The sequence below is a fragment of the Garra rufa genome, chromosome 5, assembly GCF_049309525.1.
Source record: "Garra rufa chromosome 5, GarRuf1.0, whole genome shotgun sequence".
Taxonomy (NCBI): Eukaryota; Metazoa; Chordata; class Actinopteri; order Cypriniformes; family Cyprinidae; genus Garra; species Garra rufa.
In genome coordinates, this window is record NC_133365.1 from 54,166,139 (window position 1) to 54,193,203 (window position 27,065).

A 27,065-nucleotide genomic window follows, 5' to 3' on the forward strand; every position below is an offset into this window, starting at 1 on the left:
CAAGGATGTCTATTGTCGGATTCATTAAATCCTGTGCCAGTGTGGCCCAAATGCACAGCAGTAAAGCGATGCTAATTTCCAGCTTCATCGTTACTTTTCTCAGCGAGTATTACAGAATGAGAGTCTTTCTTGTAGACTCAAAAACAAAATTTATTAGTCTGAGAGACTTTGGACTACAAATATTTAAACTTCTCTTCTGATAAACAAGGAGTTTTTTTTTTTTTTTAAAGGGGCCTGTTTGAAAAGTGGCCTTGGTATCATTCAAAGAGTGAAGTAGGCATGATATATTTGTGAATTTGCTATGCTTGCTGCAACAAATGAGTACAATAAAACCATACTGGAATACATTCAGACAAATTATCACACATTATCTACATTAAAAGTGAAAGATTAATCTTTCAGATTTCAAAGATTCAGAGCGGATTTTTAGTTTGGATAAAATGTACAAAATTTCTTAAGTCTACCAAACTCTTTTAATGGCTATTTAATTTAGTTTAATTTAATTTTAATTTAATTTAATTTTATTTTATTTAATTCTGAAACTAAAATTGCTGACTACTAGTCCTCCTGGAGCTATTATTATTATTATTATTTTTAAAATGTGTTTTTTTTTTTTTTATTAATATGCATATTAATATAGATTTCAAACTTTTTGGCCAAATTGAAAAGCCTTTCAATAAAACACAGCTAACCTGGATGTTTTTTTTTTGTGTGTATTTTAAATCACAATTTTCAGGAGAGAAAAAAAATCACAATTTAATTTAATGTTTTCCCCTTTAAATTGTGCAGCCCTGATAGATATTTAAAGGGATGGACTGGATTCCTTCTGTGTTTTCCGCATCGCGGAAATCAGCCCGACATATGAGACATGTCGCCGTTGGCTGGTTGTATTTTGTAAATTGTATTTTATTTTTATTAGATTTATTTAATGTACTTTTTGGTTATTATAATTTAATTATTATTTTTTTAAATGTATTATTATATATCTCATTATATTATTTTTATTAAGTATTTTATATATGATTTTGTAATATATTAAAAAATGTAGTATACACATGTCGTATACACATGTATACACACACACACACACACACACACACACACACACATATATATATATATATCAATCATGAATATGAGCAATATTAGGCATTTACTAGTAAAATATCACTTCAGAAAAAAAAAAACATTAAAAGATGCTAACCTCTGCCTTGTTTACTTGGCAAAGATATAAAATCATCATGAATTTCAAATATTTATAGATTGTTTGTTATTTTGCAACATTCTGAAAATGTAACCGTTGAAGTTGAAAAAGATTAGTTCACTGCCAGAACAAAAATGTACAGATAATTTACTCACCCCCTTGTCATCCAAGATGTCCATGTCTTTCTTTCTTCAGTCGTAAAGAAATTGTTTTTTGAGGAAAACATTTCTGGATTTCTCTCCATATAGTGGACTTCTGTGGAGTCCTGGGTTTGAACTTCCAAAATGCAGTTTAAATGCAGCTTCAAAGGGCTCTAAACCATCCCAGCCGAGGAAGAAGGGTCTTATCCAGTGGAACAATCGGTTATTTTATAAACAAATTTAAACAAATGCACTATTTATACACTTTTTAATCTCAAATGCTCGTCTAGCTCTGCGTAAACTCTGGTTCAAGACATTTAGGGAGTGTCGTAAAACTCCCATCTCATTTTATTCTCCAACGTCAAAATCCTACAAACCAATGTTTACAAAGTCAATATGCAAAGAAAATCAAACAGCCTTTACAAAAAAGGTAAAACAGCGATGTAGGATAATTTTGAAGTTGAAGGAGAAAATAAGAATGGGAGTTTTTCGACATTCCCTAACTCTCTTGAACCAGACTACACAGAGTTTATGCAAAGCTAGACAAGACGAGCATTTGAGGTTAAAAAGAAAATGACCAATTGTTCCGATAGTTAAGACTCTTCTTCCTCGGCTGTGATCGTTTAGAGCCCTTTAAAGATGCATTTAAATCGCATTTTGGAAGTTCAAACTCGGGGACATCATAGAAGTCCACTATATGGAGAGAAATCCTGAAATGATTTCCTCAAGAAACAATTTCTTTACGACTGATCCTTTGCTGTAGTTCCTCTTCTGAAGAGCTGCACATGTGACTGTCTTCCTCTGTCTCGTCACTCATTCGTCCTCCTGTTCTCCTGTCTGTGCAGACAGCTGATGACTGAAGGGTTTATTAGAAATAAATTATTTTATTCATCAGTGATGCACTAAATTGATCAAAAGTGCCAGTAAAGACATTTATAATGTTACAAAAGATTTGTTTAAAAATAAATGCTATTCTTTTGAACTTTCTGTTCATCTACGAATCCTAAACGATAAAATGTATTATGATTTCCGTAAAATTATCAGGCAGCACAGCTGTTTTCAACATTGATGATAATCAAAAATGTTTCTTGAGCAGCAAATCAGCCTATTAGAATGATTTCTGAAGGATAATATCTTTTGATTGGAGTAATGATGCTGAAAATTCAGCTTTGATTGCAGAAATAAATTACATTTTACTATATATTTCTATAGAAAACAGCTTTTTAAAATTCTAATAATATTTCATAATTTTACAGTTTTTGCTGTATTTTTGATCAAATAAACTCAGCCTTGGTGAGCAGAAGAGATTGCTCAAAAACACTAAAAAATCTTACCAAACACAAACTTTTTTGTTTTACTCTAAAGTGATATTTATAAGCGTGGTGTCCAAAAATCTCAAACTGTTGTTTATTTCAGCATTTAGGATATTGCATATTAACTAGGGATGCACCGAATGTTCAGCAACCAAAATTATTCGGCCGAAAATAGCAAATAAAAGCCCTTGAACTGCATTTATTCTGACAGCACTGCAGGAGCTCCTTAGCCAGGGTTCAAAGTCCAAAGCACAAGGGAAATCTGTGATGAGAATCATTCATAAATCTGCTGCTGTCAGCAAAAAGTAGTACTGAGGTCTTCTTGCAGGTTTCTGCCAAAATAAAAGTCAACATTCATAAATGTTAGTATTGTAATTTTACTGTTCTGTAAAATAAAATAAAAAAGACAAAAATGATGATAACAATCATTACAACAGCTGTGTTAATACATTTATTCTAAAATTCTCCTTTGCTCAGCAATGCTGCATTTTTTTTTTTTTTTTTTGTAATTTTAAAAACACATTCCTGATTCAAGAAGGGGGTCCTAAAAATGGCCGAAGAATATTATTTTACTAACTTATTAATTTTAGGTTAAATTGTGCTTTGTTGGTAGGCTATAATGTCTACTGGAATGTTAAAAATATTCAGTGTTAAAAAAATCTTTAAATTGTTGTTCTGTAATTGATTTTTGAATTTTTTTTAAAACTGTTAAAAAGCAAATATTGATTGATTGCACATCTGGCTCGTTTGCTGTTGTGTCTGTCAGTTTAGAGACTGTTAGACACACACATACACACACACAATACAGGGGATCTCTGTCCATCTGTCTCTGTCTCATCCCTACTGATTGTAATAATACTTGAGCAACAATGTACAAAACAATCAGAGAGTATAGTCTTTGAGTAATAGTGCTGCACTACTGCAGTAATTTTTGAGTGCAGTTTTTGAGAGTATTTAAAATTAAAAAAATGTAAATAGTACATTTTTATACTTAAAGTACAATTATGATTATACACAGGGGTAAATGGCAGTTTAATATATTTTATGACATTATTCCTCTGTTTCCATGATTAACATGTTAAATGCATTTGTGACCCTGGACCACAAAACCAGTCATAAGGGTTATTTTTTTCAAAATTGAGATTTGACCAAGATACAACTAATTGAAAATCTGGAATCTGAGGGTGCAAAAAAAAATCTAAATTTAGAGAAAATTGCCTTTAAAGTTGTTTAAATGAAGGTCTTAATAATGCATATTACTAATCAAAAATTAAGTTTTGATTTATTTGTAGTAGGAAATTTACAAAATATATTCATGGAATATGACCTTAATATCCTAATGATTTTTGGCATAAAACAAAGATCAATAATTTTGACCCATACAGTGTATTTTTGGCTGTTGCTACAAATATAATTGTGCTACTTAAGACACATTTCGGTCCACTTCAAACAAACCTAGTAACGAATATAAAAAAACCCCCAAGGTTACTAAGTTTCACCTGGTATTTCCGATGCCATTTCCAGAGGACCACCTGCTGTCGTGCACTCTGACCTTTGACCTTTTGAGTCGAACTCGAGGGTCGCTATGTGGGTTTGGACACGTTTCAGAGACGTGATGGACGTGTCGTGTCTGTTTTCTCAGTCTCTATCTGTGCCAGGGACGTATGTGACGTGCTGGAAAATCAGACGTACTAAATCCAAAAAAGTTACTTGAAAAAAAATAATAATAATGTACTAAACCCACCTAATGAATTAAAATTAAGTAAATGAATTAGACTATATAGACATTGATTTTTAAGAAAGATTTTTATTAAATTATTTTTAACTAATAAAAGTGACAAACATACAAATAAAATGTTATTTAAAATATTAAAAAACTATAATAGTGTATATATATATATATATATGTATATATGTGTGTGTACAATATAAAAATGCTAAAATAAATTGTAAAATATTAATATTTAGTAAAATTGTTATAAAATATAGTAAAATATTCAATATCCATGTCTTTATTCTGTGATTGACGTTACATATATTTTAAATAAATTTATTCAGTTTTAGTTAAATGTAATAAATTTAGTTTTATATCGGTCACTAATTTTCATCAAAACTATTATTTAAAAAAGTCTATGTAGTTTAATTAAAACAATATAGACATTAATAAATATTGGTTTATTTTATTTAAAATACAAATTATATATATATTTTTATATTTTTAACTAATTAAAACGACAAAAACACAACACAGTTACTAAAACTTTATCTAAAAATGCAGTGAAAACAAAATGTTATTATTATTATTATTATTATTATTTTCTTCTTTTTTATTTAAAATATTAATGAAAACTATAATAGTATTTAAATGTATTTTAGTATATGTGTGCACCACTGTTCAGGGTTACTTTTGCCTAATAATACTGTCCTAAATTAATATTCCTAGTCAAACAGTGCATGTTAATCTGACGTTTTTCACAACCTTATATGAATGCATGTCTTTTTTTCTCTCAATACCTCTGTCCAGCTCCTAAACGCTTCTCCTATTGAATCCTCTAAACCGGCTGCTGTCAAACTCATTTTATTTGGCTGCAAATTTATACATTCACCCGATCCGCTGTGTGAAGAAATGGAAAGAGATGACGAAAGCTGTGTGTTTTGGCAGTGGTCTGATTTCCAGTCATGTTCAGGGTTTAATCTTAATGTTTAACTTTATTCTTTGCTTTTCTCATAAAACTGTGCAGAGTTCAGAGTAAAGGTCTTTAGATCATCTTCTCTCTGCAGTAAGACATCTGAACCTCTCCTAGTTTCTTCTGAAAATGTACTAACCTTGTTGTTGCATGCTATAAAGTTTGCATTGGAGAGCTTTTCTCCATGTCTCTGAGATATTGTGAGGTCTGTTGGTGGCGGATGTTGGTTTGTGTGTCTGGCGTCTGATGCCAGGTGAAGGTCTTTCACCTCATCCTGTGATGTGAACGGCGGCTCAAGGTCCCTTCAGATCAATGTTTAATCCACTACGTGATGCCTGTGAACACATAGCCCTGCCATCAGCCATTTCTACTTCAAACTCTGTCCTGCAGTGAATATATGTTCTTTAGTCCAAATGCATGGCCCAGTGTAAAGTTTCTAATGTTTCCTGCAGTGTTTTGTACTATATTTATGATGGGATGTGTTTTTGTTTTATAAAAATGTCCCAGATTCATAATGAGAAGCATTTGAAAAGCTGTTGGCAACATAGGAGATGCTTTTAGGGCTCGCTGTGGTTTTCTGCCAGAATAGAAATGAAAATTGAGATGAAATATTAGTATTGTAATTAGGCAGTTGTATTTTAATACAGTTAAATTAAATATTTTTTATTAAAATAATTTTTCTATGTTATTTTTCTTTTGCCATATCAATTTCCTAATTGTAAATGTTTTTAATAATAATAATGCTAATAATAAAAATAATAATGATTATTATTATTATTATTATTATTATTATGTTATAGTCCTATTTAGATATTTTTTTCAGTCATAGGTGGTTTTCTGCCAAAACAGAAATTAAAAGTGAGATTAAATATTAGTATTGTAATTAAGCAGTTGTATTTTTATTAAATTAAATCAATTAAATTAAGAATTTTTAATAAATAATTTATTCAGTGTTATTTTTTGCAATGTTAATTTCCTAATTGTAAAATTTCTTAATAATAAGATCATATTTTTAATAACAGTAATTGTAATTCAGAAGTTATAAGATAAAAATTTTTTTTTTTTTATAAATAATGGATTTTTCAGTATTTTACAACAGCAATTTCTTATTTGTAAAATTGTAATAACCATTATTATTCAAATAATAATAAAACAATAGTAGTAGTCAGACTAATTATAATCAATAATAATAGCATTAATAATAAGCTAGGTTTCTGCCAAAATAAAAGTTTTATGGTTTAGCATTTGAAAATAAAAACACAAATATTATTGTGTAATATTGTAAAAGAGAAAAAACTTTTGTAATTAATAATAATTATTATAATAATAATAATAATATTATGATATAGTCCTATTAATATATTTTTCAGTCATAGGTGGTTTTCTGTCAGAATAAAGCTTGATGGTTTAACATTAGAAAATAAAAACAAATATAATTGTGTAGTATTGGAAAAAATATGTATTATATTAATATAATAATAATAATAATAATAATTAATAATAATAATAATTAATAATAGTCCAATTTATATATTTTTCAGTCATAGGTGTCCAAATAAAAGCTTGATGGTTTAACATTTGAAACTAGACATAATGTTTTGTAATATTGTAAAAAAAAAAAAAAAAAAACATATATATATATATCAGTATTGTAATTCAGCAGTTATAAGATTTTTTTACAAATATTATATTTTTATTAAATAATTGATTTTTCAGTGTTTTTACCACAGCTTTTTTTATGTAAAATTATTTTATTTTAATAAACATTATTTTTTATTATTATTAATTATTAGTATTATTATAGTACAAGTAGTAGTAATAGTATAGTAGTGATAATAAAAAAAATAAATTATTATTTTGAATTAGCATTTTACAGTCCTATTGGTGAAAAATCACAGTATAACTTTTATTTTTATTTTATTTTTTTATTGCCAAATTAAGCATCCCTACAAATAGGCAAAGCAAACCTGGGGCTCTTTTTTCCCTATTAAATGAGAAATGCAAACACTGATATACATTGAATGCCATCCATTGTCTGTCGTCTCTTGCTAATAGTTTGTTAGTTTGTCAGTCATGAGTGTGTGAGGCTGATTGTAGTTTGTGACTGGAGCAGAACCCATACGTCACTGCTGGAAATGTCATTCAGACAGCAGATGGGAGACACCAAAAATAAATAAATAAATATAAAACAGCTGTGGTAATACTTGTCTTTTAAAAAGGTTACATTCTTTAGAATTTGGCTAAAGCAAATTTGTTTACAGTTGCCAAGCAACAGAACATTCCACAGACTTGATACTTTCGAATTCCGCTGACAAATTGTAACAAATTGTAACAGTTTGTTTTCTGAAGTTGATATTTAATAACGTGTGTATTTTGTGTGTGCTTTTCAGGGTGAGGAGGGGCCGCCCAGCCTGGAGTACATTCAGGCCCGGGACCTGTTTCCCCAGAAAGAGCTGGTCAAAGAAGACGACGCTCTACAGGTCAGTTTCATGCATTATGTCTGTTTTCTCCCATGTTGAGCTTTGAAGAAAGTGGGTTAACACAGCTCTCACACACGTGTCTGTCCTTTGGGCTGAAATGTGTGCTGGACCGTGGTGAAAAGAAAATCAACTGAGAGGTCTGGGGAGATGGTGGGTAACAGATGTGGAGATGGAAAGAGTGAAATTCATCAAAAGGACAAAGCAATGACACTGATACAGCAGGGACGTCCCGAGACCAGAGACGGGAACAAGAGCGCAAGAACTTGACATTGACTCTCATTCAATGACTTTGCACAAACACAGTCTAAATGTAGCACTTAATGTCCACATACTTCATATACTTTCTTAATATATGTGTTACTCTGATTGATTTATCAATGCATGTTAGATTTAAAAAACATCCAAGTATTTATTTATTTATTTATTTTGTTTATTTTATATACTTTTAAAAACAACATTTTGTTAGTTTAATATTTAATGTTCTTTTCTTATATTATATAATGTTTTTATATCTTGCTATACAGAGGTTGTGAACCAGTGACTCTATATAATTTAATTTAAATAATTAAAATAAAACATTTTCATTGAATTTTTATTCTTTATTTGTTCTTTTTTATTTTTATATAATTTTAATTTGTTATATTTAAATTAAATATTATTATAAAAATATATTAGATTTTTTATTTTTTTTTTAAATCTTGCTATATAGAAGTTGTTAAACCAGTGACTCATTACAAAAATTAGTGTTAAAAAAAAAACTAAACCAAAACAAAAATATTAAAGTAAAATGATATGAAATTAACTTTAACTAAATAATAAAAATTAAATATTTTCATTTAATTTTTATTATTTGTTCTTTTTATATATTTGATTTCAATTTATTACATTCAATTTTATTATTTTAATGTTATATTTATTTATTTTTATCTTGCTATATAGATGTTTTTGAACCAGTAACAAATATTAGTGTAACAAATGAATAAATAAAAATAAACCAAAACAAAAATATTAAAATGAAATTAAATAAACAACTAAGTAGTTAAAAATATTTTTATTAAATTATTTAATTTATTTTTATATTTTATTTTATTTTGATATTTTAATGTTATTTTAATGTTTTTTTTTCTTTTTTATATATATCTTGCTATATAGAGGTTGTGAACCAGTTAAATGTTAATGTAAAAAAAATATTAAAAGAAAATAAAATTGAATAAAAACTAAACCAAAACAAAAATATTAAAATTAAATTATATGAATTTAAATATATTTTTATTTAACTTTTATTGTTTGTTCTTTTTTATTATTAATATATCTTAATAATTTTAATTTATTACATGTTTTTTTTATTATTATTAATTTATTGTTGTGAACAGTAACTACAAATATTTGTGTAAAAGGCCCAAAATATGAAACTCTTTTTATTTTTTTTTAACACAATTATCTTGGGACAAAATTAAAGTAGCTCCCAGTTTGTTTGACATACTTTCTTTTCGTTTCCTGCTGGAGGGAATGGATTGTGCTGTCCTGGTTAATATCCCTAGATACGCAAATCATTCATGATTCACAGTATGTGCAGTACAGCTATTTCCAGCTCTTAATGTCTCCCCAGTGATTTATACATGAACCACAGACAACAATAATACCTGCTACCTGATTCAGTATTTATATTAAACGCCATTAATTTTGCACTTTTGTAGAGATGAGTTCTTCATCAGATTTGGAGAAAGGCAGCATTATATGACTTGCTCACCAATGGATCCTCTGCAGTGAATGGGTGCCGTCAGAATGAGTGTCCAAACAGCTGATAAACACGTTACAATAATCCACAAGTAATCCACACCACTCCAGTCCATCATTTACCATCTTGAGAAGACAAAAGCTGTGTGTAAGAAACAAAGCCTTAAGGCTTCCTGCTAAAATACAAGTCCATAATCCATAATAATGCTTCCTTCAGTAAAAAAGTGGTCTGGTCTGAATCGGGAGAGAAATCTGCACAGATCAAGCACCGTTTACAAACCAAAACAGTCCACAACAAATGGTGAAAAACATTTAGTTTTTCATGACCTTTTATGCAGTCTGTTTTCGCTACTGTACCTTTAAGACTTCTGTGTATAGATATCCTCTGAAAGAGAGTCGTTTTAGAGAGCAAGTTTTTGCATTTTGATGAAAGATGAAAGATTCATCTGTTTTTGACTCTTTTACGTCGTCTCTGATTTTGTTACTGTACCCTTAAGACTATAATGACTATACATGACATCTATTGTGATTGGTTAACCTCTGCATACTTAATTTATTCATCAGGTCACTGAATATGTATTAATGTGTAAATATGGGTCAGCATATGGTAATGAGCTAATTATACACTATTACAAGTATTTATTATATTTTGAAGTAGTTTTTTTTGTTTTCATCTTTAAGTTTCTGTTTTGTTTTAGGAGTTTTGTTATGTGCTGTAATTTGTATTACTTTTCAGATTATTTTTAGTTTTCATTTAAGTTTTAATTTAAATTGTATTTTGTTATGGTTTTGTGTTTTTATTATTATTATTACTGTTTGGCTTTTTTATTTCAGTTTTGGTATATTTTTTTATAGTTTTAGTATATTTTAAAATTTTCATTGTAATTTTTTTTAGATTTTAGTAGTTTTATTATATAGTTTTGTCATTTTAATTATTTTTATTATTACCTTTAAGTTTATTTTTAGTTGGCAGTTGGCAGTGATAATAATAAGTGTACAGTATTTATTCATTTTCAGTTTTCATCTCAAGTTTTTGTTTATGTTTTAGGGGTTTTGTTATGTGTTGTAATTTTTAGAATTTTCTTAATATTACCTTTTATTGTTATTGTTTTGTGTTTTTTTTTATTTGTGTTATTACTGTTTGGCTTTATTTTTATTTCAGTTTTGGTATATTTCTTTCAGTTTATTTTAGTATTTTTGATATGTTTTTGACATTTAATTTTTTTTTTTTGTTTTAGGAGTTTTATTATGTGTTGTAATTTTTATTATTTTTTATTACCTTTCAGTTTATTTTTTAGTTAGTTTTTTTTTCATTTTTAATTTAAATTTGATTCATTTTGGTTTTGTGTTTTTTTTTTTTTTTTTTTTTTTTACTGTTCAGCTTTATTTTAATTTCACTTTAGGTTTTAGTATTTTTTAATATATTTTTGTCATTTTATATTTTTTGGAATATAATTTTGTTTTGATGTGAGAGATAACAGGAGATGGACTTTTCCCTAGAGGAAGCATTATTATGGATTATGGACTTGAATATTTTAATTAAAAACATTTTAATAATGCATTAGGTTCTTACAAACACAGCTTTTCTATTCTCAAGATGTTAATTGATGGACTGGAGTGGTATAAATCACTTGTGGATTACTGTGATGTTTTTATCAGCTTTTTGGACTCTCATTCTGACGGCACCCATTTGCTGCAACTGAGAAAGTGAGCGTTTTCAGGTGAACTGTCACTTTAAGGAGGTTTCATAACTTGCCCTTAAAGATAAACGCATGCATCCAGGTGCAAAGATGTGAACATCATTGTTAAATAGCAAAATTAATGCCTGTTTAGTGAGCAATGGCATGAATCTGTGCCCATAAATGATGTATATTGCATCTTTGCAGATAGAGGAACAATGACTCAGCTATCTTTGCTGAGCAGCATTAAATCTACGTGTTTGTAATGCAAGCGTCATCTCTCAGTGGGATTCGAGTCTGATTTTGAGTCATACAGTCTTCTGTCTTTGTTTACTGGACTTTCTGCGCTGTGTGTTTTGTGTGTCGTTCTCGTGCTGCGCTGAGTTCTCTGTCAGACTCTCTCTGTGAAGTTCAGCAGTAGGACGCATTCTCCCAGCGCTCACCTGATACCTTTGAAGCCTCGCTGCTTTCATGCCACGTCTAGTGTCACTCGGTTGGCATGCAGCTCCATGAAATATGGATGCAGTTTTCCATAGATCAGCATTACAGCTGCAGAATGCACCAGCACTTAAAGATTCCACGATATTGTATTTCTCAGCACATTCTGCTTAGAATCTAAGTCAAAGATTCTTACAAAAAATATTAATTGTTTAGTTTTTCCATGACCATTTATTATTTATTTATTATTCCATGAGTATTTAAATATTTAGTTATATTAAAAATGAATCGAAAACATATAAATATATAAAACAGTGTTATTTTAGCATAATTTAGATGCTAGCTGAAATAAAATAAGTTTATGTCCGTTAAGGTTTATTTTATTTCAAATAACAAATTGTTTTATAGTCAGGAAATAAGTAATTTTATTTTATTTATTTTTAATTTAATTTATTTATAAATCAGAATATTGTGCTTAGAATAAATAAATGTGCATTTTATAATCTATTATAATTTTTTGTCTATTTTTTAAAATGTATTACTAATTTATTAATTTATTTATAAGTATTTAATTGTTATATTAACAATTAATATAAAATGTATATAAACAGACTTGTTTAAGCATAATTTAGATACTATCTGAAATAAAATAAGTTGTTTATTTCCATTAAAGTTTATTTTATTTCAAATAACAAATTGCTTTATGGTCAGCCAATAATAATAATAATAATAATTTTATTTTTAATTTAATTTAATTTATTTATAAATCAGAATGTTGCGCTTCAAATAAATAATTGTTCATTTTATCTATTTAGTCTATTTAAAATGTATCATAAATAAATTAATATTTTATTTAAATATTTAAATTTATTGTTATATTAACAATTAATATAATATATAAAACAGGCTTGCTTTAGCATAATTTATACTTTTAGATAATTTAGATAATTTTATTTTATTTATTTTTAATTTAATTTATAAATCAGAATATTGAGCTTCAAATAAATAATTGTTCATTTTATAATCTATTATATTTTTTGTCTATTTAAAATGTATTATAAATAAATTAATATTTTATTTAAATATTTAAATATTTTATTGTTATATTAACAATTTATTTATATATATATATATATATATATATTTAAAACAGGCTTGTTTTAGCATAATTTAGATACTAGCTAAAATAAAAGAAGCTTAGTTTATTTTGATTAAAGTTTAATTTACTTCAAATAACAAATTGTTTTATGGTCAGCCAATAAGTATTTTTATTATTTATTTTTAATTTTCTAAATTTTTATTTATTTATAAATCAGAATATTGTGCTTTGAATAACTAATTTTTAATTTTATAAGCTATTATAATTTATCTATTTATTTAAAATGTGTGAGAGAGAGAGAGACAGAGAGAGAGAATAAATATAGAGCAGAAATCAGACTCTCACACATTATGCCTTATGCAAGACATGGCAAACCCGAATGGCGCTTCAGAAGAAGCTGGAAAGGCAAATGTTTCCTTGTTTACTCTATAGTAAGAACGTCTTCAAGAACAGCCTGAACCGCTCCAGTATTTGGAGTTTCTCTCATGCCGCCTGGTTTTCTGGTCCTGTTTACAGAGAGTCAGTATGTTGTGCATTGACCCACCAACCGCTCAAACCGCTGGCACAGATGGCATTATGGGTAGAACAGAGCTACAGAAGCAAAAGAGAAGCTGAGAAACCACATTGAGTCTGCACCAGACTAAAAAAAGATTGTTAAACACACAGTTCAATGCCATTTTTCTGTGTTTTTGTCTCTCCAGGTCCCGTTCCCCGTCCTGCAGGGCGAGTGGGTCGAGTTCCTGGGCCGTGCGGACGATGCCATCATCGCCATCTCCAACTACAGACTGCACATTAAATTCAAAGACTCCATCATCAACGTAAGAGCAAACAACAACATAAACAAGAGAGAGCGAGAGAGTTCAGATCACTCAATTGCAGTTCAGACTCTGCTGCACCTCCTTTGATAGTCGTCCAGCTGTTGCCGTCTTTGTTTTTCCTGCCGAGGGGCTCGTCTCTTCTTATCCCGGTGAAAAGAGCTGTTCTCTGGGCACGGTTTGATTTGACCTCAGAGCTCTGGGAGGTCTGAACACAGAGTGAGCTCATGTTGGCACACAAGCCTCTTTTTCTCTTTCTTTCCACCCACAGCCTTCCTGACGTCAACCCCTCGGTCTAGAACAAAAACTGAAGCTGTTGCGTCGACCTGTTTTGCCTTTAGTAAAGTTGAAGTTTAGATTACTTTGTGTAATTTAAATATAAAATATGTACTTAGGAAACATATTGTTCCTATTCTGCTGTTAGTTATATACACACACACACATATAATATGTATATGTAAAAAAATTTAAATAAAAAGTATATAATTTGTTGTTTTAAAGTTGAAATTACGAGAATAAAGTCGAAATTGCGAAAATAAAGTCAAAATGTTTTCGAGAGTAAAGCCAAAATATATATTAGTATAGTATCCTGTTTGAAATACGTTTCATATTTAAATATATAATTTTTAAAAGTATAAATATATATATATAAATAAAACAACAACATTTTAGTGCAGTCAAAGTGCTTTGAGACTAAAGTCGAAATCTTTTGAGAATAAAGTCAGAATATAGTTTCGAGTTATATTTCGACTTAATTCTTGTAATGTGTCAACTTTATTCTTGTAATATTTCAACTTAATTCTTGTAATATTTCAACTTAATTCTCGTAATATTTTGACTTAATTCTCGTAATATTTTGACTTAATTTTCATAATATTTTGACTTAATTTTTGTAATATTTCGACTTTAGTCTCATAATATTTCGATTTGTTCTTGTAATATTTCAACTTAATTCTCATAATATTTTGGCTTAATTCTCGTAATATTTTGACTTTATTCTCTAAACATTTAAACTTAAATCTCATAATATTTCGACTTTATTCTCTAAACATTTCGACTTAATTCTCGTAATATTTGGACTTTATTCTCTAAACATTTAAACTTAAATCTCATAATATTTCGACTTTATTCTCTAAACATTTCAACTTAAATCTCATATTTCCACTTTATTCTCTAAACATTTCGACTTAATTCTCGTAATATTTTGACTTAATTCTTGTAATATTTTGACTTAAATCTCATAATATTTTGACTTTATTCTCGTAATATTTTGACTTAATTCTCGTAATATTTTGACTTAATTCTTGTAATATTTTGACTTAAATCTCATAATATTTTGACTTTATTCTCGTAATATTTTGACTTAATTCTCGTAATATTTTGACTTAATTCTTGTAATATTTTGACTTAAATCTCATAATATTTTGACTTTATTCTCGTAATATTTTGAATTAATTCTCGTAATATTTTGACTTAATTCTTGTAATATTTTGACTTAAATCTCATAATATTTTGACTTTATTCTCGTAATATTTTGACTTAATTCTCATAATATTTCGACTTTATTCTCTAAACATTTTGACTTTATTCTCAGAACATTTTGACTTAATTCTTGTAATATTTTGACTTAATTCTCAGAACATTTAGACTTTATTCTTGAAATATTTAGACTTTATTATCCAAACATTTCGACCTTATATTCATAATTTCGACTTTATTTTAAAAAACTTTTCAATTTGACATTATTCTCATAGTATTTTGACTTTATTCTCAAAATATTACAAGTTTAATCTCGTAATAATCTTTTTTTTTTTTACATGCCACTAAAACGCTGTCGTCATATATATAAACACATACTATATTTTTTTTTAACATGAGTGACAATGTGTTATAGCTAAAAAAAAAAAAGGATGATATAAATAATAAATATAATTGGATACTGTAGTCGTATAAAAAACACATACAAGCATCATGAGTGAATCGCTGATGTCAGAGAAAAGCCTCTTATCTCATACGTGTGTTTAAATGCTGCTGTGACCCTGTCTTCTCTCTGCTATTTCTGTGTCAGCTCTCTTCATGTCTGGAGTGCTGATCTTAAAGGAGAGGCATTATTAGAGTTCTTAAGGGGTGGAGCTTTGACCTGTTGTTCGTTTTCAATGGTTGTTTGTTAAATCGTCCGCTAATGGAAACAGTCTGACGACATTGATTGCGCTGATAATAAATAGTTTCTCCTTCAGTTCAAAGGCCCGTCTGTCCTCGCTGTGAGTGTTCTGACTCACGTTCACCAGAGGAAACACAAACTTCCTGATCATTGTCATGGCGCTCTGACATCTCAACAATGTGACATGTTTAAAAGGGATGTTATGTGGTGTTATTGTTAACTAAAACAGAAACTAAAACTAGTACAGGCTATTTTCATTAATTGAAATCAAGCTGAAATCAAATAAATTAAATATAAATAATTATTCATAACATTTAATAAATGGCAATAATAAAAATAACAATCATTTTAGAATCAAATGAACAAAATATAAATATTAGTTTACTTATTTAAACTTAAATTGATATATTGAAATCAGAAATGTTGCTTTGGCAACTAAGTGAAATAAGTTTGTTAAAATACTAAAACTGAAATAAAAAAAGGAAAACAGAAATATAATAATAATAATAATAATAATAATAATAATAAACACTTTATTTTCTAAACATTTTGACTTTATTCTCATAACTTCAACTTTATTCTCAATTTCTTATTCTTTAAACGTTTAGACTTGATTCTTAAAACATTTCGACTTTATTTTCTGAATTTTTAGACTTTTCTCAAATCATTTAGACATTATTCTCGAAACATTTCAACTTTATTCTCATAATTTCTACTTTATTCTTAAAACTTTTTGACTTTATTCTCAAAACATTTTGACTTTATTCCTGAAACATTTCGACATTATTCTCGTAATTTCAACTTTATTCTCAATTTCTTATTCTTAAAACATTTTGACTTTATTCCTGAAATATTTCGACTTTATTCTTTGAATATTTTGACTTCTCAAATCATTTCGACATTATTCTCGAAACATTTCGACTTTATTCTTACAACTTTTTGACATTATTCTCAAAAAATTTAGACTTTATTCTCGAAACATTTTCACTTTATTCTCATAATTTCAACTTTATTCTTATAATTTCGACTTTATTCTGTAAACTTTTCGACTTTATTCTCAAAACATTTTGACTTTACTCTCATAATTTCTATATTTTATTCGCAAAATATTTCGACTTTATTCTCAAAAGATTTTCACATTATTCTTGAAACATTTAGACATTATTCTTGTAATTTCTTTACTTTATTCTGTAAACTTTTCGACTATTTTCGAAACATTTAGACTTTATTCCTTTATTCCTCTACTTTATTCTTGAAATAATTTTTTTTTTAATGAAAATCCCTTTCATTTTAAAATAACTTACAAAAGATTACTACAGTTTAAAATTAAAATAAAATGAAAACTGAAAAAATAAGAACAGAAAATAATTCAAAATATTCATAAATACTATACAAATATAACACTAGTTTTAAGTCACTAAGACCATATGTGTTTTTTTTAACATAAATGACCTTTATTCTGATCACACAGACCTCCATTTTTTTCCCTTTTTTTCTTGTTTTTACAAACTGGTATGAAACAAAATGATTTTCTGTAGTAATCTGCATTATGCTAACAGAACGTTCCTTCAAGCATGAGACTGGAATCTTAATGACGTTTCCCAGAATGCCTTGTACCCGGTTAACCCAGCTGAGAATTAAGGCTCTTTTTTTTCTCAACTTCCGCAAAGATCTCTCTCTCTCTCTCTCTCTCTTTCTCTGTCTCTGTCTATTTGTGCATTTTTCATACCCTTCCATTTATATCCTCCTCTTTGTTTTCTCGTTTTGCTGAGTCACGTTTTCATCTCCCTCTTTTTTTTCCACCCTCTCTTCCTCTTCCTCATCCCTGTGTCGGTGTTGTAGATGTATCCTGGTGTGGACAGTGAGATTTCTGTGAGTAATCTGCACCCTCACCTCTGACCTCTGACCTCTTCATCCCTCCTTTTCATGTCTTTATTTCCCCGTTACTGTTTGTTTCGATGTTTCTCTCTGTTTGAGCCTATTAATGCCATTTATGTCAGTATCTAAAATTATATTATGTTTTATATGATATGATATATATTCTAGAATTAACAGCAGACAGTGTTAAAATAACCTACTTTTAAATAACTAACTATTGAGCATTAAAGTCAGTCAATTGAAGGCATTAATATTATTTTAAAAGTCAGTTTGAATCATCTGTAAATGCTCTCAATGTTACATTTTATCCTGCAGTTTAAAACTGTTACATTGTTGCAGGTCAGGAGTTACATTTGTTACATTGTTGCATGTATTTGTGGTTTGATGCTTGATTGGTTGATACAGTCATGTGATGAGGTCTTCTGCTCTATGATTGGCTGATTGTTTGTGTGCAGGTTCCTCTAAGGCTTATTGAGGGTGTTGAGAGCAGAGATATGTTCCAGCTGCACATCATCTGCAAAGACTCTAAAGTAGTGAGGTAAAACACGCGCACACACACACGCACACACACATGCATGGGTGCATCAGTTGGCATAAGAGTCATATGTAATCATCAGGCTTTTATGGCTCTTATAATCTAATACAGTGAGAATATATAGGAAAAACTGCGTAGTCTTATTCTGATAGTCAAACTGAGCAAAAACATGCAATTTAGGTGCAGATGCTGATATTTATATGATTTGAAATGTTAAAGCTTGCAACGTATATCAATGAGATCTTTATAATAGTATAGCAGATATTTCTCCAACAGTTGGATATAACGCATTGCAAAAGTAATTATACATTACTTTGCTGTAATGTGGTAATATAACGCGTTACTAATACAATTTTTTGGATAATAATATTACCCAATACAATCTCAGTAACGCAAGTACAACAATAGATTTTAACACAAAATTAGTTTGTGAATTAAAAAAAATAAAATAGTTTGTCTTGAATTCTGGAATTCGTTATTTTCCTGTTATCTTGTTTTGTTCTTAAAATAGCCTATAGGCTAGTTTTTGCGTTTGAAGTTTGAAGTTTACCATCGTTATTTATGAATGTATTAATGTGATATGTGCTTATCTGTGTTTAACCTAAACTACAACTTAACATTAATGTAGACCTACATACCGGTGTAGGCCTATTTAAATATGTTTTTATAATTTTATGCTGTACAGACGTACCAAATTATCCTCCACTGTATAATGAGCAGCAATAAACTTACATTTTGGCATTTTGTAATGTCATACTCCTGTAGATATTTTGATGAAATTAACTAAAAAGTTGTGTACCGCATTACAATTTAGAGACGTTAATATTATAATTTAGCTAATTACTTTTAATAAACATTACATTTCTATTTTGGAAGTAACTTGTCCAACACTGATGTCCAATAATGTCTTAGTAAGTTGAGATTGAAATGATCCGATCATATAATGCAATGTAATCCAATGATGATTGAGAGATGAGCAAATAAACGTTCCTCAGAATATGTGAGATGATTTGGAGACTTGGGAAGATCATTCCTCCACTGAGGAACAGTGAAAGTAAAGCTTCTGAAAACAAATGTTCCTCAAAAGATCCTGATGATTAGATTTTTTGAGACTGATTTTTCTAAAAAAAATGATTTATGGAGTCAAGTAAAGCTGGAGTGTGACAGGTTTAACAGCAAAATGTTGATCATTTAAGGCCTTAGAAATGTAAAGGGTTAAATGCACATCCTGATCTCCTCATTTCTGGATACTTTATGGTCTCAAACTACATATTGATCAGGAACCATTGTGGTGTTTGTGTCTCTCAGGTGATCATGTGCGGCACAGGCTGGAGGTGGAGGTGAAGCGGATGGGATTTGACATGCAGAACGCCTGGAGAGTGTCTGATATCAACAGCAACTACAAGTAAGATTAAGATTTTTTTTTTTTTTTTTTTGCATAAAGCTATTACAATGTAGTATTATTATTTAAAATAATATGTGACCCTGGACCACAAAACCAGTCATAAGGTTAAATTTGACAAAACTGAGATTTATACATCATATGAAAGCTCAATAAATAAGCTTTCTATTGATGTATGGTTTGTTAGGATATGACAATATTTGACTGAGATACATCTATTTGAAATCAGAAATCTGAGGATGCAAAAAAATCAAAAAGACTGAGAAAATCACCTTTAAAGTTGTCCAAATTAGGTTCTTAACAATGCATATTACAAATCAAAAATTACATTTTGATATGTTTACAGTAGGAATTTTACAAAAAATCTTAATGGAACATGAACTTTACTTAATTTCTTAATGATTTTTGGCATAAAAGAAAAATCAAAAATTTTGACCCATGCAATGTATTTTTGGCTATTGCTACAAATATACCCCAGCGACTTAAGACTGGTTTTGTGGTCCAGGGTCACATATATTAATTTAAATAATTTATTTGCAAAAACAGGAAATTCAGTTTTTAACAGTTGTTAAAAAATCATGTTTTTTCATTGTGCATTCCAGTTAATCTCAATCAAACTGCAGTTAGGTTATTTTGATTAAGTAAAAATAATTAACAAAATACTGCTAAGTAACATTAAAAACATGATAACATAATGAAAAACATGATTTTTGAAGATGTACAAAAACGGAGAGATGTTTTTGCAAATGAACTCTTCATATATAACTATAAATTATAATAAATTATATTCTGATATATATAACATGATTGGTGTTAAATAATGGCCTAATTCATATATAATATAAAAAAAATAAGCTTTTGCACTGCAAAAAATGCGTTTATTTTTTATTTTATTTTTTGTCTCGTTTCCAGCCAAAATATCTAAAAATTCTTAAATCAAGAAGGATTTTCTAGACGAGTAAAAAATGTTTTCTTGTTTTCAGAAAAGAACAAGTCAAAATTAAGTATGTTTTTGCTTAGAGCAAGCAAAATAATCTGCCAATAGGGTAAGCAAAAAAATCGTATGTCAAACAGAAAACAAGATTATTTTTCTTAGCTTATTGGCAGATTATTTTGCTTGTTTCAAGCAAAAACTCACTTAATTTTGACTTGTTTTTTTCTGAAAACAAGACAATAATTTTTACTCATCTAGAAAATCCTTCTTGATTTAAGAATTTTTAGATATTTTGGATGGAAACAAGACAAAAAAAAGGCATTTTTGCAATGTAGAAACCAGTCAAATTTTACAATTATTGATAGCAATTTCAAATCTAATGCCAGGTTAACTAATGTAAGTAAAAAAACAAACAAACTCTCAAACAGTCATTGAAGACAGTGAAATGGTCAGTAGTACAATAAAAACGAAGAAAATTACAATCAGTTGGACAAATAAAACTGATATAAATTATATAAATAATGCTTTCTAATAGTCTACTACAGGAAGTGAATAAAGTAAAGTGGCATAATAATCGTTTATGTCCATTATCATGTTTTGATAATCATTAGAAGCTGAATTTGAAACTCAGATCGATTAGTCGCACTTATTAGAGCTAATCATTTAATCATTTTGCAATTTAATTTTCTTGTTTATTGCTGTGAAGCTGTTTTGAAACAGTCTGTGTTGTATAAAGTGCTAAATAAATAGACGACTTTAAACATAACTGTTTCACATAACACAACCAGATAGTGTTTTGCTGTAGGTCTAGGTCATGGTATAGCAAAAAAATCATTAAATTTGTGTGAGTTTGTAACACTGAAGCAGCAGCGTGTTGTGTGCTGAGAGACGTGATGTAGAGACGGATAATTAAAGCGAGCCAGAACCTGCTGCGCTGCATGAGTCACATCAGACAGACTCCTGTGTGTGTGTGTGTGTGTGTGTGTGTGTGTGTGTGTGTGTGTGTGTGTGTGTGTGTGTGTGTGTGTGTGTGTGTGTGTGTGTGTGTGTGTGTGTGTGTGTGTGTGTGTGTCTCGGGTCGGTCATCGAGGGCTCATAGATAATTTACAGATAATCTACTCACCCCCTTGTCATCTAAGATGTTCATGTCTTTATTTCTTTATTCGTAAAGAAATTGTTTTTGAGGAAAACATTTCAGGATTTTCTCTCCATATAGTGGACTTCTATGGTGCCCCCGAATTTGAACTTCCAAAATGCAGTTTAAATGCAGCTTCAAAGGACTCTAAACGATCCCAGCCGAGGAAGAAGGGTCTTATCTATCGAAACGCTGTTTTTTTCCCCTCAAAATTTCAATTTATATACATTTTAATATCAAACGCTCGACTTGTCTTTCTTTCGACTTGACTATGTTGTTTAGTCAATATTAAACAAGGATTAGATCACCAGTGAAGTGTAAAAACAATGGTCAGGGCGTTGGCGCCCTCTGCAGGCCTTTGTAGTAACGCGTAATATACATTAGCTCTATTGTTTATAATACATTATGTATTTCAACAGTTTTGTGCAATAAACCCATATGATTTCTTGCTTTTGTTTTTTATTTGCACTAATTATTATTGCATCAGTGCTAATATATATATATGTATTTTAAGTAATTTTAAAGGCTATTGTTCACTTACATCTACATTTTTATTACCACCAAAAAAGCCGAATTATAATTATAGGGCCCTATGAAATCCATTTTAATTTTTCTATACTCTGTTTTAATGGTGTATTTTATTTTTTTAATCAAAACGCCTGTCTAAATAATTGAGTTTTATTTTTACCAAAGTCTTTTCCATTACTTTTCTGGATTTCATGTTAATGGTTCCATTAGAATTTAATAATCAAAAACATCTACAATTAATTGATTTTATTAAAATAAAATGTTCTTAAGTAAAAAAAATTTTTTGTGGGAAATTAGTATAGATGAATCTATATAAAAAGTCGTTAGTGGCAGCCCTACTTTGATTTGCTGCTCGAGAAACAGTTCTGATTTTTAATCTAGAAAACAGTTGTGCTTTTTTATATTTTCTGTGGAAACCATAATATATTACAATTGAACATACAATATAAAAAAAACTTTTTTCACCAGGGACTAATTCAATTGATCAGAAGTGACAGTTAAAACATTTTTAATGTTACAAAAGATTTTATTTCTAATAAATGTTATTTTGAAATTTTTATTCATCAAAGAAGCCTGAAAAATATAAGGATTTTCACAAAAATATGAAGCAGAAAAAATGATAAGAAGCATGGTTAATGATTGAGCACCAATAATCATAACAGAGCAGCAAATCATCATTTCAGAATGATTTCTGAAGGATCATGTGACAGTGAAGACTGTAGTAATGATGCTGAAATTTCAGCTTTGATCATAGAAATACATTAGAGTTTAAAATGTATTCAAATAGAAAACATTTATTTTAAATTTTTTAATTGGTGAGACTTGTTTCAAACATATATAACTTTGGTTATATATTTATATTTATATTTATATTTATATGTGAGTCATGTACATGGCATTAAAGAAAATTGCATTAAAAAAGCATTAAATTGGATCTGATGATACCTGCAGAAACCCTGTATAAACCAAAATCTGAATTGTCTCAAAATACGAGATTTGTGTCTGGGTCTTTAAAATAGATTTGTCATTGTAGGTTGTGTTCGAGTTACCCACAAAAACTGCTGGTGCCCGTCTGGATCACAGATAAGGAGCTGGAGAGCGTGGCCTCCTTCAGGTCCTGGAAGAGGATTCCTGTGGTGGTGTACAGGTGAGAGAAGCAGCTCGTCTGTCTTCTGGCCTCCTGCGGCTGCTGAATGACAGTGACTGATCTTCTGTGCTGTTTGTCCCATCAGGCACCAGCGTAACGGGGCCGTCATCGCCCGCTGCAGTCAGCCGGAGATCAGCTGGTGGGGCTGGAGGAACACTGAGGACGAGTATCTGGTGACGTCTATAGCGAAGGCCTGTCAGCTGGACTCTGGGACGCGGGCCTGTAAGACCAGAGGAGACGGACCGGACTCGTCTGATAGTGACTTCGGTAAGACCCTGATATACTTCTGCTAGTTTTTACTTTAAAGGTCATTAAATGCAAAGCCTCTGGCCTTTATGACTTTATGAGCTAGATGTCTCATTATTTGAGGGTGGAAACATGTTTAGGGCCCTTTGAAATCCATTATTTTTTCAGTTTTATTTTTGTTTATTTACTTTTTTCTTTCAAGTTTTTCTGGATTCATTTTTTTCCTGTTTCAATTTTAATTACATTTTTTTTTTTATTAAACGCTTAACAAAAATAGATTTTCATGGCCCTCTGAAATCTATTTTATTTTTTCCTAAATTCAGTTTTTTCATTTTAATTGTTCATCTTTATTATAAATTTATTTTACATTTTAAATTACATTTTAGTTATTAATAAGCTTGTCTCATTAATTGAAATCATAACAAAAATACAAAAATAACAAAAATGAGTTGCCCATTTTTATGGCATACATTTTTTATTATATTTTTTCCAAATTATTCCATTTAGATTCCACTTTTTTTTTTTTTTAGATTTTCCACATTTCTGTTTTATTTCCGTTTTAATGGAATAATCAAAATAAATTTTTTCCCAAATGTTGTTATTTTTTCCTATTAAATTCTTTCTGGATTCTGTTTTAATGGTTAAATTAAATATTATCTATCAAAAAGCATGTCTAATGAATTGAAATCATGCATTTTATACAATTTAACAGTAATTTATAAAAAGTTTTTAGGGCCCTACGAAATCTGAAATCTCTTTTATTTTTTTTCCCCAGATTCTGTTTATTTCTTTTTTCGAAATTCTGCATTTTCAATTTTAATTTTATTTTCTGGATTCTGTTAGAATGGTTTCATTACATTTTGAAACTTTTTTAATACTTTATTACTTTTTCTTAACTTTTGTGGATTTATGGTTTAAAACAAATTTATCAAAAAAGTGTTAAATAAAATCAATGCATAAAACATTAATTTAATTAAAATTTTCAAACGAAATGAAATTCCTTTTATGTTTTGGCAAATAAAACACCAGAGGCTTTCTGTTGAAAATTAAAACATTGAAGAAAAATGGCAAAAATTGAAAACAGAAGAAAAAGTATTACTTTAATTATATTATTATATTAAATATTTGTATTATTATTATATGTGACCCTGGACCACAAAACCAGTCTTAATTCGCTGGGGTATATTTGTAGCAATAGCCAAAAATACATTGTATGGGTCAAAATTAGTGATTTTTCTTTTATGCCAAAAATCATTAAGAAATTAAGTAAAGATCATGTTCCATGAAGATTTTTTGTAAAATTCCTACTGTAAATATATCAAAATGTAATTTTTGATTAGTAATATGCATTGTAAAGAACTTAATTTGGAAAACTTTAAAGGTGATTTTCTCAGTATTTTGATTTTTTTGCACCCTCAGATTCCAGATTTTCAAATAGATGTATCTCGGCCAAATATTGTCCTATCCTAACAAACCATATATCAATAAAAAGCTTATTTATTGAGCTTTCATATTATGTATACATCTCAGTTTTGTAAAATTTAACCTTATGACTGGTTTTGTGGTCTAGGGTCACATATTAGTGAGGAACTTGTGACGAATGGGTTTGTTTTTTCTTGTAGAAGATCTCATTTTTCAAAAATGCATTGAAAGCCATAAGTACAAACATAAATCGCTGAACATTTGAGCCAAGCACCTCTCTTTATCCTGAAGTTTCCAATTACAGCTTTGCACCATTGAATCTTTCAGAAGTTTTTTCTCTGTCAGATAATTACTGCATAGATATTGGGCAGAAATGCCATTTGTGATTAGTTTCTGTCTTAAAATGCATTCTCACCTCGCTCTTTCCCACAAAGGCAGAGTGTAAACCCCTTTTAGAGACAATTACGCTGTTGGACGGCAGATAAGTCATTCGCGCCGACCCGATCGTGGGGTTTGCCGTGGGAAAAATCATTGCAACACCAGTGCACAAACTCAATTACAGCCACTTCCTCTCGGACACTCAGAGGTGCCATCGACTCGACTGCAGACTGACCTCCACAAGTGCCTGCAAATGAGTTTAGAGGCAGGGAATTTGGCAGTAATTTTTTTGTGCGGTTGAAGAGTAAATGCGCTCTAATTACGGCCGTGACCGCACCGTCTAATGAGTCAAGGGCCAATGCCAACATCCTCTCAATCAGACTCTTTGTTTGGCAATCAAACTGTCTGCTGGTTTGCAAAAATGCATTTAATGCATTAGTTCACCCAAAAATGAAAATGTTATTTGCTGACTCTCAAGCCAACAATAGATGTAGATTTTGCGCTCAAACTGTGATCCTTGGTCATTCATAAAAAACAAGTCAATGGCTACTGTCACTTTGAGTCAAAAAAGCCCATCAAGGAACACAAAATTAATACCAGTGGCTCCGGACAATATATTGAGGTCTTATGAAGTAAAACGATAGGTCTGTGCAGAAACCTGAATGTTATTTACAACATAATTACCTGTAATCTAGAACTTCAGGCAAATGGTTAAGTTTGTGAATGAATCAGTTCTTTTTAGAGAAGTATTTGAACCAGTTCACCAAATCAGACTGATTGTATTTGATTCTATTATGAAGAGGAAACCGTTCGACTCGGACTGAAGGCCGTTTGTTTTTGTTTTTTTGGGAAAAGACCAAGCATGTGAAAGTGCTTTTACTACTTTGAAATGCAATGAATGCAAAAGCCCTTTATGACTTTATTAACTAGACGTCTCATTATTTGAAAGTGAAAACAAGTTTAGGGACCTGTAAAATCCATTTCATTTATTTTCTTCGTTTTTCTGGATTCATTTTTCATGGTTCTATGAAATCTATTTTTATTTTCTTCCTGTTTTAATTTTTATTTCATTTTAACTTTTAATTTCTTTTTTATTTCCATTGTAATTGTTAAAGTATATTTTAGTTATCAAAAAAAAATTATTAACTCATTAATTGATTAAATTCATAAAACATGTACAATTTAGCAGTTTATTAAACATTTATTTGTTAATTGTTAGATTCAATTTAGTTTTATTTTTTCCCAAATTCCATTTTTTTCTATTTAAATCTTTCTGAATTCTGTTTTAATGTTTAAATATATATTTTTTAAAGGCATGTCTAATTAAGTAAAATCATGCATTTTATACAATTTAACAGTCATTTATAAAAAATACATTTTAGGGTCTTATTTTGCATTTTCTATTTTAATTTTACTGAATTCTGTTAGAATGACAGAAAACTGAAAATTAAATTTGTTTTTTAAAACAAAATATTTTCATGATTCCATGAAATCTATTTTTATTTTTTTCCCACAACATTTCCCCAAATCTTTCTGTTCATTTCAATTCCGTTTATTTCATTTTAATTTTTTATTTCCATTTTTTATTTCCATTTGAATGGTTAAATTATATTTTAGATATCAAAAAGTTTATTGAATCAACTCATTAATTGATTAAATTCATAAAACTTGTACAATTGAGCAGTTTATTAAACAATATTTGTTAAT

At 29.2% G+C, this 27,065-nt stretch overlaps 1 protein-coding gene across 1 annotated transcript in view; it reads left to right on the top strand.

Moving 5' to 3' along the window:
• Positions 1-27,065, top strand: part of LOC141334922 (phosphatidylinositol-3,5-bisphosphate 3-phosphatase MTMR4-like) — a 70,070-nt gene that overhangs the window by 24,721 nt on the left and 18,284 nt on the right. Inside the window, exons 3-10 of the mRNA XM_073840148.1 lie at positions 7,735-7,824; positions 13,479-13,595; positions 17,596-17,625; positions 18,087-18,169; positions 18,555-18,562; positions 19,475-19,571; positions 23,199-23,312; positions 23,398-23,579. Coding sequence (XP_073696249.1) covers positions 7,735-7,824; positions 13,479-13,595; positions 17,596-17,625; positions 18,087-18,169; positions 18,555-18,562; positions 19,475-19,571; positions 23,199-23,312; positions 23,398-23,579 — 721 coding nt within the window. The remainder of the gene's footprint in view (positions 1-7,734; positions 7,825-13,478; positions 13,596-17,595; positions 17,626-18,086; positions 18,170-18,554; positions 18,563-19,474; positions 19,572-23,198; positions 23,313-23,397; positions 23,580-27,065) is intronic.